Raw genomic sequence first — 13,126 nt, 5'->3', positions numbered from 1 at the left:
CAATTTACCCGCCAAAGACTTAACCCATTACAAACTGATGGCCACATTCAAAGATATTGATTACATAATGCCCGAGCCGCAACCGAAAAAAGAAATATACAAAATATCAATTTCGTGCGGTCACAAAATGCATTTAAGATTTAATTATATAGAGAGTGGGGCCTTTTTTAAATTCCACTTTGTTCGTGCTGTGCTTCATTTTTATGTACTGCTAAATGCTGCAGAGGAGTTGTGGTCGCTGTTGTGAAAACCACTCGAAAAAAATGCGTTTCAAATTGAAACGACTGGATACGCCCACAGGCAGGCCAGATACAGAGATACAGATACATGCGATTCCATATTCCATATGTTGTACAAAAGTCTCGGGAGCTGCACCAGTTGCAACGCACTTAACCAAATTGCTACAATTTGACAAACACAAAAAAAAAAATAAATAAAAATACAAAAAAGAGGAAAAACAGAGTACACCCAAGCCAAAAGTGTTGGCTCTAATAACAAGGGTCAGTCTGTCAGCTGCCAGCCCCCAAAAGCTGCCCACAGTTCGACTTTTCAGTTTTCAGTTTTCCATTTTTTTTTGTATCGAAATGCAGTTTGTGCATAATTTTGTTGGGGTGATAAATTTTAAGTACTTAATTTTGTGGTATTAAAATGGATTTATGACATTACTTATAATTTGATTAAAAGTCGGCACAACCATTGAAGAGATCGGTGTATCATTTCCGGCATTTCATAAATTTAAAAATCAGCTACATGCCAAACTCTACCCACAATCTTACTCCGCGCTATTTGTTAGCCATTTTTTGCTTGACCATAACATCACGAAAAAATATGCAAATCGCTTTTAACAACTCCAGACATTAATACGCCTCAACAAAGTTCAGTTGCTTCTTTGAATCTGGTACCAAAAAAGCCATAAAATATATGTTATCTAGTACATTAATTAATAACACAAGGCGGCAGTCTAAATTGTAGTGCAACAAATATAAGTAATAAATTATGGCCAAGTGTAATTTGGCGGGTTTTTTGTGTGTCGCGATTTCTTGCGTGCCTTTTGAGTTTGTGTGTCTCATTTCCTGAGCTCATTAAACAAATGTATAATTCACACCCAGACAGACCTAAAGAAAACCTGTCTTAGTGTGCCAAATATAATTATTAACTTGCATAAAATTGGTAAATTTATGAATATAAATCAAAATTGCGCAGGAAGTCATTAAAGATAATATGCATTACATCAACATGAGTGGCTTAAGTACGTGAAGTTTTTCTAAAAGAAACAAGGACAGAAAACAGCTATCTGGAAATAAACTGTATTTGTAGACTATTAAGATTAACAACCTATATTGATAACGATATCTGATGATGTTGCCCCTAAAATATTACGTATACGACGCGTGGTGCGCTTAAACCTCAAAAAAAATCTTAGTTAACAGATGAAAGTCTTTAGCAACTGAATTGAGATAAGTTTCATATTGCAATTCACATCTTCTGGTATTGAATGTTGCATAATCATTTCGTAACAGATCCCAAAAGTATACACTAATAATCCAAACGACTCAGGTGAGGTAAACAGTACTAAGCCAACCGCAGAAATTGACAATAGAACCAAAACTCATGAGTTGATATTTATTTTCCTAACCGCAAGTCTATCCTAATACAAACTATCCTCGCTGCGAAGACCTCACACATTGCGGATTGCGAATAAACAAAGAACTTTCAGGCTATGCAAATTTCGGAAGACAAAGAAACAAAATTATAGGCGTTATCTAAAGCCAAGCCATGCCACATAAATCGGTTACTCATCTGGGTCACCAGAGATGGCAAAGAAAGAGCCCAGATTAAGTTACCAATTCTTCAATGAGCCGTAAACAACAAGATTCAGCAACCTCAATTTGCAGTCTACATGTGCCGCTGCAACTCTCTTTTCAGCTCGATTTTGTATCTGCAATTGGGTGGGCGTTCCTTTAAATAAAGACAGCAAATTGTTATGGTTGCTAGTGATTATTTTTACAGCTTGTTAAGCAACACTGAGTATTATTTTGGATCGAACATGACTACCAGGTAAATGTCATTGAGCAGCGCAGAAAGGTGGGAAATCTCTGCGTCTTTGGACAAAAATCAATTAACTTCCCTGAATTTCCACCGCTCATAAAAACGTCGTGTGAAGACCTGCAGTTTACCCCAAGTAAATAAAAGATATGTAATTTTGATTTATGATCGGAATTAACCCTCTGGACATTCGACAAAACGGTTAATAGATAGCTCAGATTCAAGTCGAAAAATGTTTTATTTATGACTTCTGCGGCACGCAATTGAACCGAAGGCCCGAAGAGAAATAAAAGTAATTTTGGATAAGTAGAACTGACATCATCTGCTGAGACAGCAAAAAGCTTTTTGCGTCTCGGACCCAAGCAAATCTCATTAGAAATGCATTTGCTAAGCCGAAAACAAAACCTGAATCTCGAAGTCAAGCTGAATGAAGACCCAACCAATTCTCAACTCGAGTTTGGCTCTAATTAATAAATCAACCTGTTGAGTCAGCGGGTAAATAGGAAACCAAATAAATTATAGCCAGTGAAAGAGAACAGACTTTCCCAGTCAAAGTGCTGCGGTGGGCGTCAAAGGCTAATGGCTTGATAAACTCATAAACAGTCTATTATCACCGGGAGAATGCAAATGAATCGAAAATCTCAACTCAACCTTTGAGAAAGTCAAAAACGAAAGAAACTCAAAGTGGACGCCCCCAAATTGTTATTGTTATGAAAATCGTTGAGCTCAGACTGTTTGTCTGGATATTCGGTAGCTTCATAAGATACAATATCTGTATCCGAGAACAAAACATTTAGGAGTGCCCATGCATCAATCAATTTGCCAATCATGTGGGTTGTACAAATATAAAGAGTACAAAAGGTATGCAGAGTACAAAGAACAGAAAATCGAGGCGAACCAGTTATTAAAAGGTGTTGAAATTTGAGTTTGGATACCGAGTCGATTATAATTATTACTTCTTTCTAGTTTAATTGAACCCTACTTATGGCAGCCCAAAAGTCCTACTTTATAGTTAAAACGTGAGTGGCCATTTGTTTACACACTTATCGCACCATATTTATGCGACGTATTTAAACACATTTGCTCACAAGTTTAAGCAAATTTGACAACTTTTTTGCCACTCGCCGGCCCAACAACATTCTCGCATTTGGGACTTCAAAAGTTTTTGCCGATTGAGTGCCACAAATCAAGTTTAAGTACGGCAACAAGGCAAAAAAAAAACGCAGCAAAACTATGTAGAATAGTAAAAAGAGCCACAACAAATGCTGCCAGTGGGCTGAAACAAATGTAATTGCGCGTGTCGAAATGTGGAACAAAAAACAGAAAAAACTGAAAAAAAAAAACTGAAAAAACCGTCATGTATACTCTGTCAGTCAGCCAGCCAGCCCACAACATTTAGATTCTAAACTCTTGATAAATTTATTTGTACGGGCGACAAAACAATTGAATATTTCGCCGGCCGGCTTGAACAGCATTTAAAATGCACAACACAACGGAAAAACACGAATTAAAGCGAGAATAAATGCTGGCTGCATTTTAAAATTGCCCAGACGGGCAGAAAGTGAGGGCAACTGCCAAGTGTTAACTGCGTTTTCATGGCGCGGTTAACGTTCAACGATCGCGACTCTGCTAGAGGAAAATGCCAAGACGTGCCAAAAACCAGACCCTACTCACCCTTTTCCCATTTCCCTCGGATTGCATAAAACTTTTCCAGGGAAAGAGTGAAGAGAGAGAGAGAGACGTCAGGTGAAGTTTTCAATCTGTCGGATTGGGCAAGAAGTGCGGTTACAAAATATTCCAGCCATCAATTTGGCGGCTCTAACAAAGTGTGTGGAGCGTTACCAACAAGACGCTAGTAAAACTGTCAGCCCGACAAGTGGCCATCAAGTGGGAAAGGCAAAAAGATTGTAGGGAAAGATTGATTATAGAAACACGGCGGGTTAACTTACATATCACTCAGCTGGGAAAAAAAGTGTTAAATACATATGTGATCATCCGCATTAAAAGGCATTGTATCAAGGAAATTAGGAGTAAGAGCATTGTACTAGAAACCCCAACTCAAATAATTATTCACCTCTAGCAGCCCGCATTAAGTATACGCTCCGTGATCCCATTTTATGAATTGTTCAAGCCATTTAAAAATAAATGCTTAAGTCATCTTTGTCGAGACCAAGTTCTGGCCTCATATCTGAGGAGCACCATGGCTTATCGTAAATAATACAAAATCTCGATTTCATTCCGACCTGCACTCGGGTCCATTCGGGTTATTTAAATTCAGCTGTGAGCCAAAAATAAACAAATGACGATAAGCGCAAGAAATCACGCTCCAGTCTGATATAGTTAGTTAGCTATACTCGTATACTATAAAGAATAATTCTGTTTGGCTGAGCAACGAACGGGCAAAAAAAAAACTAGTCACGTTTTTCCGGTGCTCAATGCTAAAGTGCAAATTATGCAAATCCCAGATCGCAGAATGCGGGTGGAGATAGCGGGCCATGCTTATAAAGGGTGCCAAGAGTTGGCTTTTTGAAACCAGACATGCCCACGGAAAACATGTACATAATCGATGGAGTGATGGATGGCTGGTTGGGCAATAGGTAAATATAAGTAAATAAATCATACTAAAGAAGAATTTTAAACATTTATATAAGACTTCCTTCTATTTTTGCCTAGATTTCCTGTTTCTCCCGAGTTTTCCCTCCGACATGCTCGAAATGTATTTGAGTTGGATTCGAAAAGAGTTTGCCACGCTTTGTTGCCCCAAATCACAAGCAACTGACTGTGCCACCCGTATATATAACTAATTACCACTGATAGTTCTTGTTTTCGGCCCAGTTCATTGACACTTCTATGAAACTAGTTATAATTTCACGGGCTCCAAACTCTAGATCCCCCATACCCAACCGACTGTCTGTCATTTGCGGACGGTCTCTAACTGTTTTGCATTGTTTTATGGTCAGCCAGACTTTTTGTTCACACATGGGAAACAAGCCATCAAAAAAAACGGCCAGCAAACAACAAAAAAAGCCACATCTAAAAGCTAAAAGCTAAACACGATGTGCTGCAACAGTTTCCATTTAATGAAAGGTGTGGAACCACAGTGGAATTACGGTGGGTACAGTGAATACAGTAGATACAGTGGGTCACCCATGTGGCATAGAAGTTGCACCACCGAGCTGCCTGAATGGCCAACTACCGTTGGCATGGTTAATGTCACAGTTCCACGATCTTTTCTCGTTGATTGGGTAATGCAGTCGAGAAATGTGCGTCCCATTTACACGCCACAAAAACCAAGAAGTGCCTGCGGAAATTTATGTGTGCTCCACATATTGCCCTTGTAATTAGCCCCTCGGCGATTTGTCAGCCCAACCACTTTTGTCACGTTCCCTGCTCTTTCGGTTGTTCAAGATGGTCATGATGATGATGATGATGTTGATGTTTATGTTGAAGTCGCTGTCTTTCGGGACCCCGAGCATGAAATTGCCGGGCGTGAAACTAACGTGAGTTCCCTGACAGCTATAAAGATATATGGGAAGTGGGTGTCAATTGGCAGCTAAGTTGTCTCGAAGTGTCTGCATAAAATATGCGAGCTCCCTATCAATATCACGCACAAGTTGCAGAAGCAGTTGTCGATATCAGATGTGGATACAATTATTTAGGTAATTCCTGCAAAGGAATGGCAGTTGGTGCAGTGGCTACGGAAAATGCTGTTATTACAGTTGGAACTATAAAAATGCGATAAGAATTTGTGCGCTGAAGTGTTATTACTATTACTCAAAAATCAGCATAATGCCATTTCCTTCCTTACCTGTTATTGCATAATGCATGTATTAATCCCATCCCCTTCACCGCAATCCAATCTCACTTTCAGCACCACAGTTTCAATCCTCCCGGATGCCACCTTCATGCCAAGTATTTCATCGGAAACTTCAGCCTTGAAACGCTCCAATCGCAGAGACAAGTGAGTAAGTGCACTGGTAATTGGGCTTAATAGCCGGGCTAATAACTAAAGGAAGGCACGCCCTACGGCCCCTTGAAAAACAGCATGCACTGGAGCAAAACCTAACTGAACTAAACTGAATTCAACTCAACTGAACTGGACTGAACTGAGCCCAACCCAAGGAAACTGAAATTGAAACGAACGCTGCGAGCTGGCCGAAAACATTAATCATGCAAATGGCCCAAACACTTTTTCTCTCGCATTTGAAAATTACAATCCAGAAAATGCGCCACTATGGGTGACTGCTCCCACAAAAAGGTGGATATATAACTTTGACTTTGGTATCGAGGCATCGCGACGGAAAGGCGAGAGAAAAAAGGGAAAACAGTTCGGCCAAGCGACCAACCGTTTTCCACATGGCCGCACAGAAAATTAGCAAAAGAGATCAGTCCAAGAAAAGCTATCGGCTTGCAGATTTTCAATTCGAGAAGCCCGAATGCAAACTGCATCGGGGAAAAGCCGCTGCCAGCCGGCGACCGGGGAAAAGTTGAAAGTAAAAGGAAATAAGAAAGAAGAAAGAGGAACGGCGACTTTCCCAAAGCAGCAGCAGCGAAGGCTACTCTAGACGGGTCTGTGCTCCGCTTCGCTTTTCCTCCAGCGATTTTCCCGACTCTGCGTGGGTGTGTCGTCGTCTTGTTCGGCGGCGGATCCAAAAGCACTCTGGGATTAGCATACATTAGCGCCCCTGGGAAGTGCAAGCTGGCCAAGTCGGCAAGACCAGACCAGACCACTCAGAAAGAGAGAAACCCCAAAGAGATACGACCAAAATGGGAAATGGAAAAAGGGTTTTCCACCATACGAATCACTGTTACTCTTCGGAAATTAATTAACTAAATTAATCCGTATTCATGGCCTACCAACATTTTAATAGCCTGCCACTTATTCCTATGATTCTATTAGCCTGCTTTACATTCTTGCCACAAAATGAGCTTTTTTTTAACATATTCGTTTTGAATGCCATCGTTCATACAATCCCAGAAAACTCAAAGTGTTTGAGAGCAGCCCGTAGAAGGCAAATGCATTGCCACTTTTTTGGGGTCCAAGTTGGAGGTGGTTTGTGGGTGGTGTTTTAAGCCTGGTGGTATTAGGCCCGTGTCTGAGTAAGGAGTAAGTGAGTGGTTTGCATTGCTGCCTCTAAAGCTGATTTCATTGTTCGGTTAGCAACGGCTTATGGACTTAAGTTGGGCGAAGCCAAGCCAGGGGCATAAATTAAGACTCGGATATTGTTTCAATAGTTGACTTTGTCTAATCTCGAAGTCTGCAATCTGCAGATCAAAAGGCGGTTTTCCGGGGGCAAAAAGGGGAGGGAACGACTTTCAATATTCTTCGTGTTTTGTCGCATGCCCAAAAGCCTTTCAATTAAACGAGTCGCACGTTTTTTCGCTAACAAAAAAATGCATTTTAGCGCCAAATAAAAAGAGCAGCACCATATGTATGAATTGAAGGTACAGTGGTACAGTATGAATTGAAGAACAGTACAAAACTGTTTAAAAAGTGGGATTACTCATATGTTTTTTTCATCAAAGTTCCTAGGCTGGCAACATTGAAGTCATTTGCTAAAGGGTTATAGAGGCAACACCCCCTCAGACGTCATCCAGCGTTTGACTGCGAGGCTTCACTGTATGTGGTAAGCATTTGCTGTTACATTTTGAGGCCAACATGGGTTGGGGCACAGACAACACCAACAGCAACAAACAGCAACCGCTCCAAACTGGCTGCTGTTTTGTTTTTCTGGGCCTGACTCATGCTGCATATGCCGCATATTGATACAGTTTTCTGTTATTTTTCTGCGCCACAAAAAATCGAGAAAAGAAATGATACATACGCCGGATAAATGATGTATGGAGTTGGGTAGGGCCGCGACTGGAAGTGGAAAATGCTGTTGTCCATTGCACACAGACCTCTATTCATAGCCATTGAACTGGACGCAGCGTTTTCCTCAGAATTTCCCGCTGTAGCACCAAGTGAAAAGCGGAAAAGACGCCAGAGATTAAAACGGCAGTGATTTAAATGTGCAAATCAGTTTCAATTAATCATTCATACCATGGCATTCAATTCCTTCTTGCCAACGAAAGTGGAAAGTGGACCCGAAAGCAAAAGATACAAAGTCAAGGCTTCAAGTGCACTTGCTTCCTTTCACAATCTGGCCAAAAGTCAATCTGGCAACAAAATAAATGCAAGCCGCTTGGGTAAATGGAAAACCCAAACGGCACCATTTGGCCAAAACCTGTCACGCAGCCACACACTTTGAGTTAATTAAGTTGCAGCTCCCACACTCTCTTTTTTACAAAATTATACCACATTCACTGTACGTCCAAATTAGCTACTAGAAAACACATATTGACTGTAGATCCCCGGTGTTATCAGTGGCACACTTGCTTCGTGATAAGTTCCACCCACAATTGGAAGCACTAAGCGATCATTGGCCAAAATAATTACATGATGTCAGCCTCAAATCACAAGGCGCACTTAAAGGTCTTTTCGAGATAAGTAGGTATATATCTGGCATTATGGGAACTTAATTGAATGTTTACTTACTTGGGGAAAAGAATATTTTCCAATTACGAGTATTGACATTAAACTGTCTTCATGCAACCAAGATTTCCCACCCTGACATATCAATCGTATAGTAAGCCCCGCTAATTGTGATCCGCTTAGCCGGTTTTAGCCAGGAAAACATCAGCCAACAATGTGAGCCATTTTTAAGCATACACTTAATCTTTCTTCATCCAAAGTGACAAATCAATTCCCCCAGCGAATTAAACAAGAATGATTAAACACTGTCTTGAGTGCAGTTTTCACTCTGTGTTCGAGTGCCTTAAATAGAGAATAGTTTAGGCCATATTTAGAAAAGAAGAAAAGCCGCCACCGACTAAGAAAGTCTGCAAATGTATTTACAACCGACTTGGCTTGATAAATGCTTACAAATCGCCAAACGACACTTTACTTTCTGAGCAGTTAGAAAGTCGACATTGCGACTAACAGCAAAATATGATAAACGACACGACTGACTTGATGAACACTTTCCCAGCAAACTGGGAGGCTGGTCATTAGAAGAAAACGCCGTCGACAAGACAAGACTGGTTGCATTGGTTTTGTTTTGTGGCAGAGGGAAAAGTAGAACAAAAAAAGAGGAAAATCGAGACGAGCTGAGACCGGCAAACGGGACGAAAACGGGGGAAAAGTGGCTGCACATTTTGCTTTCAATTTGCCAAGTAGCCAGCGCAGATAACGCGGCGTATGAGCAATGTGCGAGAGGAGGGCGAGTGGAAATCGGGGGGATGGAGGATCATATGGGCCAAAACAATTACGGCTGCAAATGAAGTTGCTTGCTTTTGTGGTCTGCGGGTGGTGGGCGTGGCTTTGGGTTGGGGGGCTGTGGGCAATTATGTCCAGCAGTCGTGTAGAAAGAGGGGAAAAGCATCCATCTGCATACACGGAAAATGCAGGAAAACTCGGCTTCTCCTCACGAGCAAATGTTTTCTGCTCCAAAAAGCTCAAAGCGGCTGTGAAAATGATTTTTCCCATTTTCATCTTGTCTCGAAAATCGCAAAATAGTGATTTAAACTGCAACACTGTTGTTAATAATGAAACCGAAAGGCACACAGATAAGCAGAGGAAAATGCTAATTGCGTGCAAAAATGCCGTTTGATTATCCGCTGCTGTGACCTTGAACTTTGCCACCTGTAAAGGGGAGAACAAAACAAAAAAAAAAAACAACAAAAAACAGACATCAAACTTGTTAAATCGCATTGCCCCCTGAGCTGTGCAGCTGATTAATTATTGCGCATTACGCAAGTCGAACGTTGAAAAGTTTCAGCCTTCTCTGCTGTATTTCCCCGCCGAGGGAAAAACAAATTAGAAAATTGTTTGCCGCAAATTGCGCTGTGCTGACATTTGCACAAGTTTTGCCGCGTTTCTGCCAAACTACAAAAGTTGCCTTCCATGATACAAAAAAAAAAGGGTAAACGTACTTGGATCATAATTAAGCGGAATTATTAGACGGCTGCACCAATAAAGGTCACAAGGGTAAAACGCTCTAAATAGAAGAAAATCATACTAAAAATGAATAGTTGATGCGAAAAGTTTCTTGGCTCCGAGTTATTATCACTAAAAGGGCCACTCTTAACATTGAGAATCGCAGAGAACAGCTCTGTTATTTGCATAATTTGAACTGCCCGAAAATATTCTTTTACTGGATTTTGACATATTGGCCCTCCAAAATGCACTCACCGCACTAAAGTAAAACTTAAATTGAAATGTCAAGTGGCGGAGCTCCGCTTCACTCCACAAACACTGAACTTTATTGCCCCACAAAGGGGACGTTTGCATCAAAATTAAAATGAACGCGTGGAAAATTCACGACAGTGGGGGGTTAAAAGCTGAGAAGCATAATTAATGGAAAACAAGCGGCTGCTGCACTCGTGGATCCATTCATGAACAATATGGAGTAATTTATGATGGGGTCGTCAGTTTGTATATATCTTTATTTTTTTTCGCCACTCGTTTGGGTGGCTATGCCATTTTTTGTATGCTTTTTTATTTGCCATTTTTTGTTGTCTGTTGTCTTCGTTGTCTGACTTTAGTTTGCCTATGTTTCGAACTCACTTTTTCGCTGCGCTCGTAATTCGCTGGGAACTTGGGCGAACCGAAGACCGATGACGGCGATGGGGTTAACGGCGACGCCAGCGGCGACTGCGACTGCGATTGGAGCGCCATGCGCTGGTGGTGCAGCGTGGAGAGCGTCGGCGTCGACGCCGACAGCGACGCCGGGGTCATGATTAAATGCCGCATTATTTCGCCCGATTTTCCACTGGTTTTTCTCACTTCTCCGCCCGCCTTTCACTGGCAATTGTTTTTTTTTTTCTTTTTTGTTGGTTTTTGTTCACTGCGTTGCTTTTGGTTATTTGTTGCACTCGGCGGCTATTTACATTTCAACAATTACATTGTTTTTCCGTTTGTTTTGGCCAGCGATTCGTTACGATCCGCTTTTTTATTTGCCTCTTGTTTGCTTTGACTTTATTTCGTCTCACTTTATTTCACTGTAAATGTCAATTGCCTGTGTGGGGCAAAACATTTTGCTAGAAACAACAGCACAGAAATTTAATAATCCAAATTCAACAGCTGCGCGGATGTTGACAGAACGGAACAGTCACCATTGCCAAATGGGTTACGTTCTGAATACCAGAAATAAAAGTGCTCTTTCACTGCCTCTAATTGCCGCCCTCTATTAAAATGACAAAATGCACTCGTTGAAACATTTGCTTCGATTAAAGAATATCGATATACGATTCCTGCTCACATTTCGATTTCTACGATAATTGCAGTAAGTCATATTTTCTCTATGTTTCTCTATGCTTGAAAATTATAGCGTCTAGTTTAGTTTCTCATCCAATTTGTTTACCATAACTTTTCGCCAGCTCGTCTGCTTCTTCTACCCTTATCTGAGCACTTTAATTGCCTTTACTTTTATCACCTTGCTTCTTGATATATTTGCTTTTGCTTTTCGTTTTGCTTATCGCTTATCTCCCCCGCTTCCCCCTGATATTTCAATTCGCAGCTTGTTTTTCTTGTGTTTATTACAACTTTAGCTTGCTATTTTCAAGCTCATAACAATTTTAGAATTTTAGACTTGCTCCACGCCCTTTGGATAATAAATAAGTAATTTATTCCGCTATTCGAAATTTCAGAAACTCTGCTGTTCGGTACGACTTTTTATCGTTTGTGTGCCGTTTTTCAGCTGTCGAGCATATCAGTACCTTGATAAGCATTTTGCGGAATATTATGAAAAAGCAGATAAATTGCGTATACGCCACGGAGACGGCAACGCAGTTTTTAAGGTTCGCAAGGCAAGCTTCTTTAATTATAAGCAAAAAAACCCACTTTCTTTTGCAATTTAAATGTGGCACTGTTCTATGCATTTATTCAAATTTGCATGTGGCAGTGATCTAATCGCCTAATTTAATTAACCGCAAGAATCTGAGAACCGTAAATTGACTTGGGTTCTTTTTTCGCCGCTTTTCTCTGCTCTTTTACAGATTATATAACGTCATCTTGATCATTAAAACTTGATGACGGTGGGTTCATTTTTGTTTTATTTGTGTTTATTTGCTGTTATTGGTGTTGGTGTTGTTGCTGTTTGCAGTCGACCGAATTACACGCACCGAAAATGAACAAAAGCAACAACGAACAACATTCGAAGGTCATTCCGCAGTTTTTGGGCAAATTAGAAACATGAGAGGCACACTAAAAAAACTAAACTTAAAAAAGTTTAAGTTTAACACGATTTAAGCGGGTCAAATGCAATTTGTTCGCCATGCCGAAATATAACTTTTATTTGCGGTATTTCTCGTTACGTTTTTTCTTTCCCCGCTGATTGGCTTTTCATAATTTTCCGAATTGCACAAACAAATTGCATGCGAACGCGTTTGCAAATACCAATACAGATGCAGCCAGGCGAGACGCGAAGACAGCCACAGACAAAGCGGAAAAGCGCGAGGAAAATCACTGAGCACGCAGGAAAATCGCGGCGCTCCAACTGGAATACGAATTGTAACTGAAAGGCGGCGACAAAGCAAACGCAGCTAAAGCAGCGCAAAGCAAAGCCAGCGGCGCAGGCAGCGCAAAGCTCCAAAGCCCCAACAGCTGACACACAAGCAAAACAATAACGAAAACAAATACAAAAACAAAAGCCACTGGGAGAGATCCCCTGCTCTCTCGAAAAGCTAAACAATCAGCTGTTGCGCGTATTCCAGACTAAATAAATAGAAAAATGTAACTTAATAGAACCTTAACCGAATTTTGTTGTTTGTTTGTTGATATCCTAGAACTTAGCGTAACAGAGTGTTTGTTTTCAGTGTAGATCATTTTGACCACGCGAAAGCTTTTCAAGAGCGCGAAAGGCTTTCTCTTCTTTCTCTTTGCCCCTTCTTAGATCTTTCTCTTCTCTCTCTTGCATCTAACGCTTGTTTTTAAACTCTTTCTCTTCGCTTCTTCTTAGACCCATAATTGCCTTTGTTTCGTTTCGATTTGGTTTATTACTTAATAAAATTTTGGATTTTGAGTGGGCGGTGGGCGTGG

The 13,126-nt window shown here is 40.8% G+C and overlaps 1 protein-coding gene across 10 annotated transcripts in view; it reads right to left on the bottom strand.

Moving 5' to 3' along the window:
- LOC6526468 (mitogen-activated protein kinase-binding protein 1) overlaps positions 1 to 13,126 on the bottom strand; it is a 57,013-nt gene that overhangs the window by 20,780 nt on the left and 23,107 nt on the right. For 2 of the 10 annotated variants that reach the window (XM_039371523.2, XM_039371529.1), the window contains exon 1: positions 10,655 to 11,526. The exons of 3 other annotated variants lie outside the window; for them this stretch is intronic. In XM_039371523.2, coding sequence (XP_039227457.1) covers positions 10,655 to 10,840 — 186 coding nt within the window. In that variant the 5' untranslated portion in view covers positions 10,841 to 11,526. Of the gene's footprint in view, positions 1 to 10,654; positions 11,535 to 12,484; positions 12,610 to 13,126 lie in introns of those variants that run through there. 5 more of the 10 variants (XM_015197923.3, XM_039371522.2, XM_039371530.1 and 2 more) reach the window with 5 other exon arrangements.

The sequence above is a fragment of the Drosophila yakuba genome, chromosome 2L (genome assembly GCF_016746365.2).
Source record: "Drosophila yakuba strain Tai18E2 chromosome 2L, Prin_Dyak_Tai18E2_2.1, whole genome shotgun sequence".
NCBI classification, from domain to species: Eukaryota; Metazoa; Arthropoda; class Insecta; order Diptera; family Drosophilidae; genus Drosophila; species Drosophila yakuba.
This window is presented reverse-complemented; position numbering and strand designations above follow the sequence as displayed.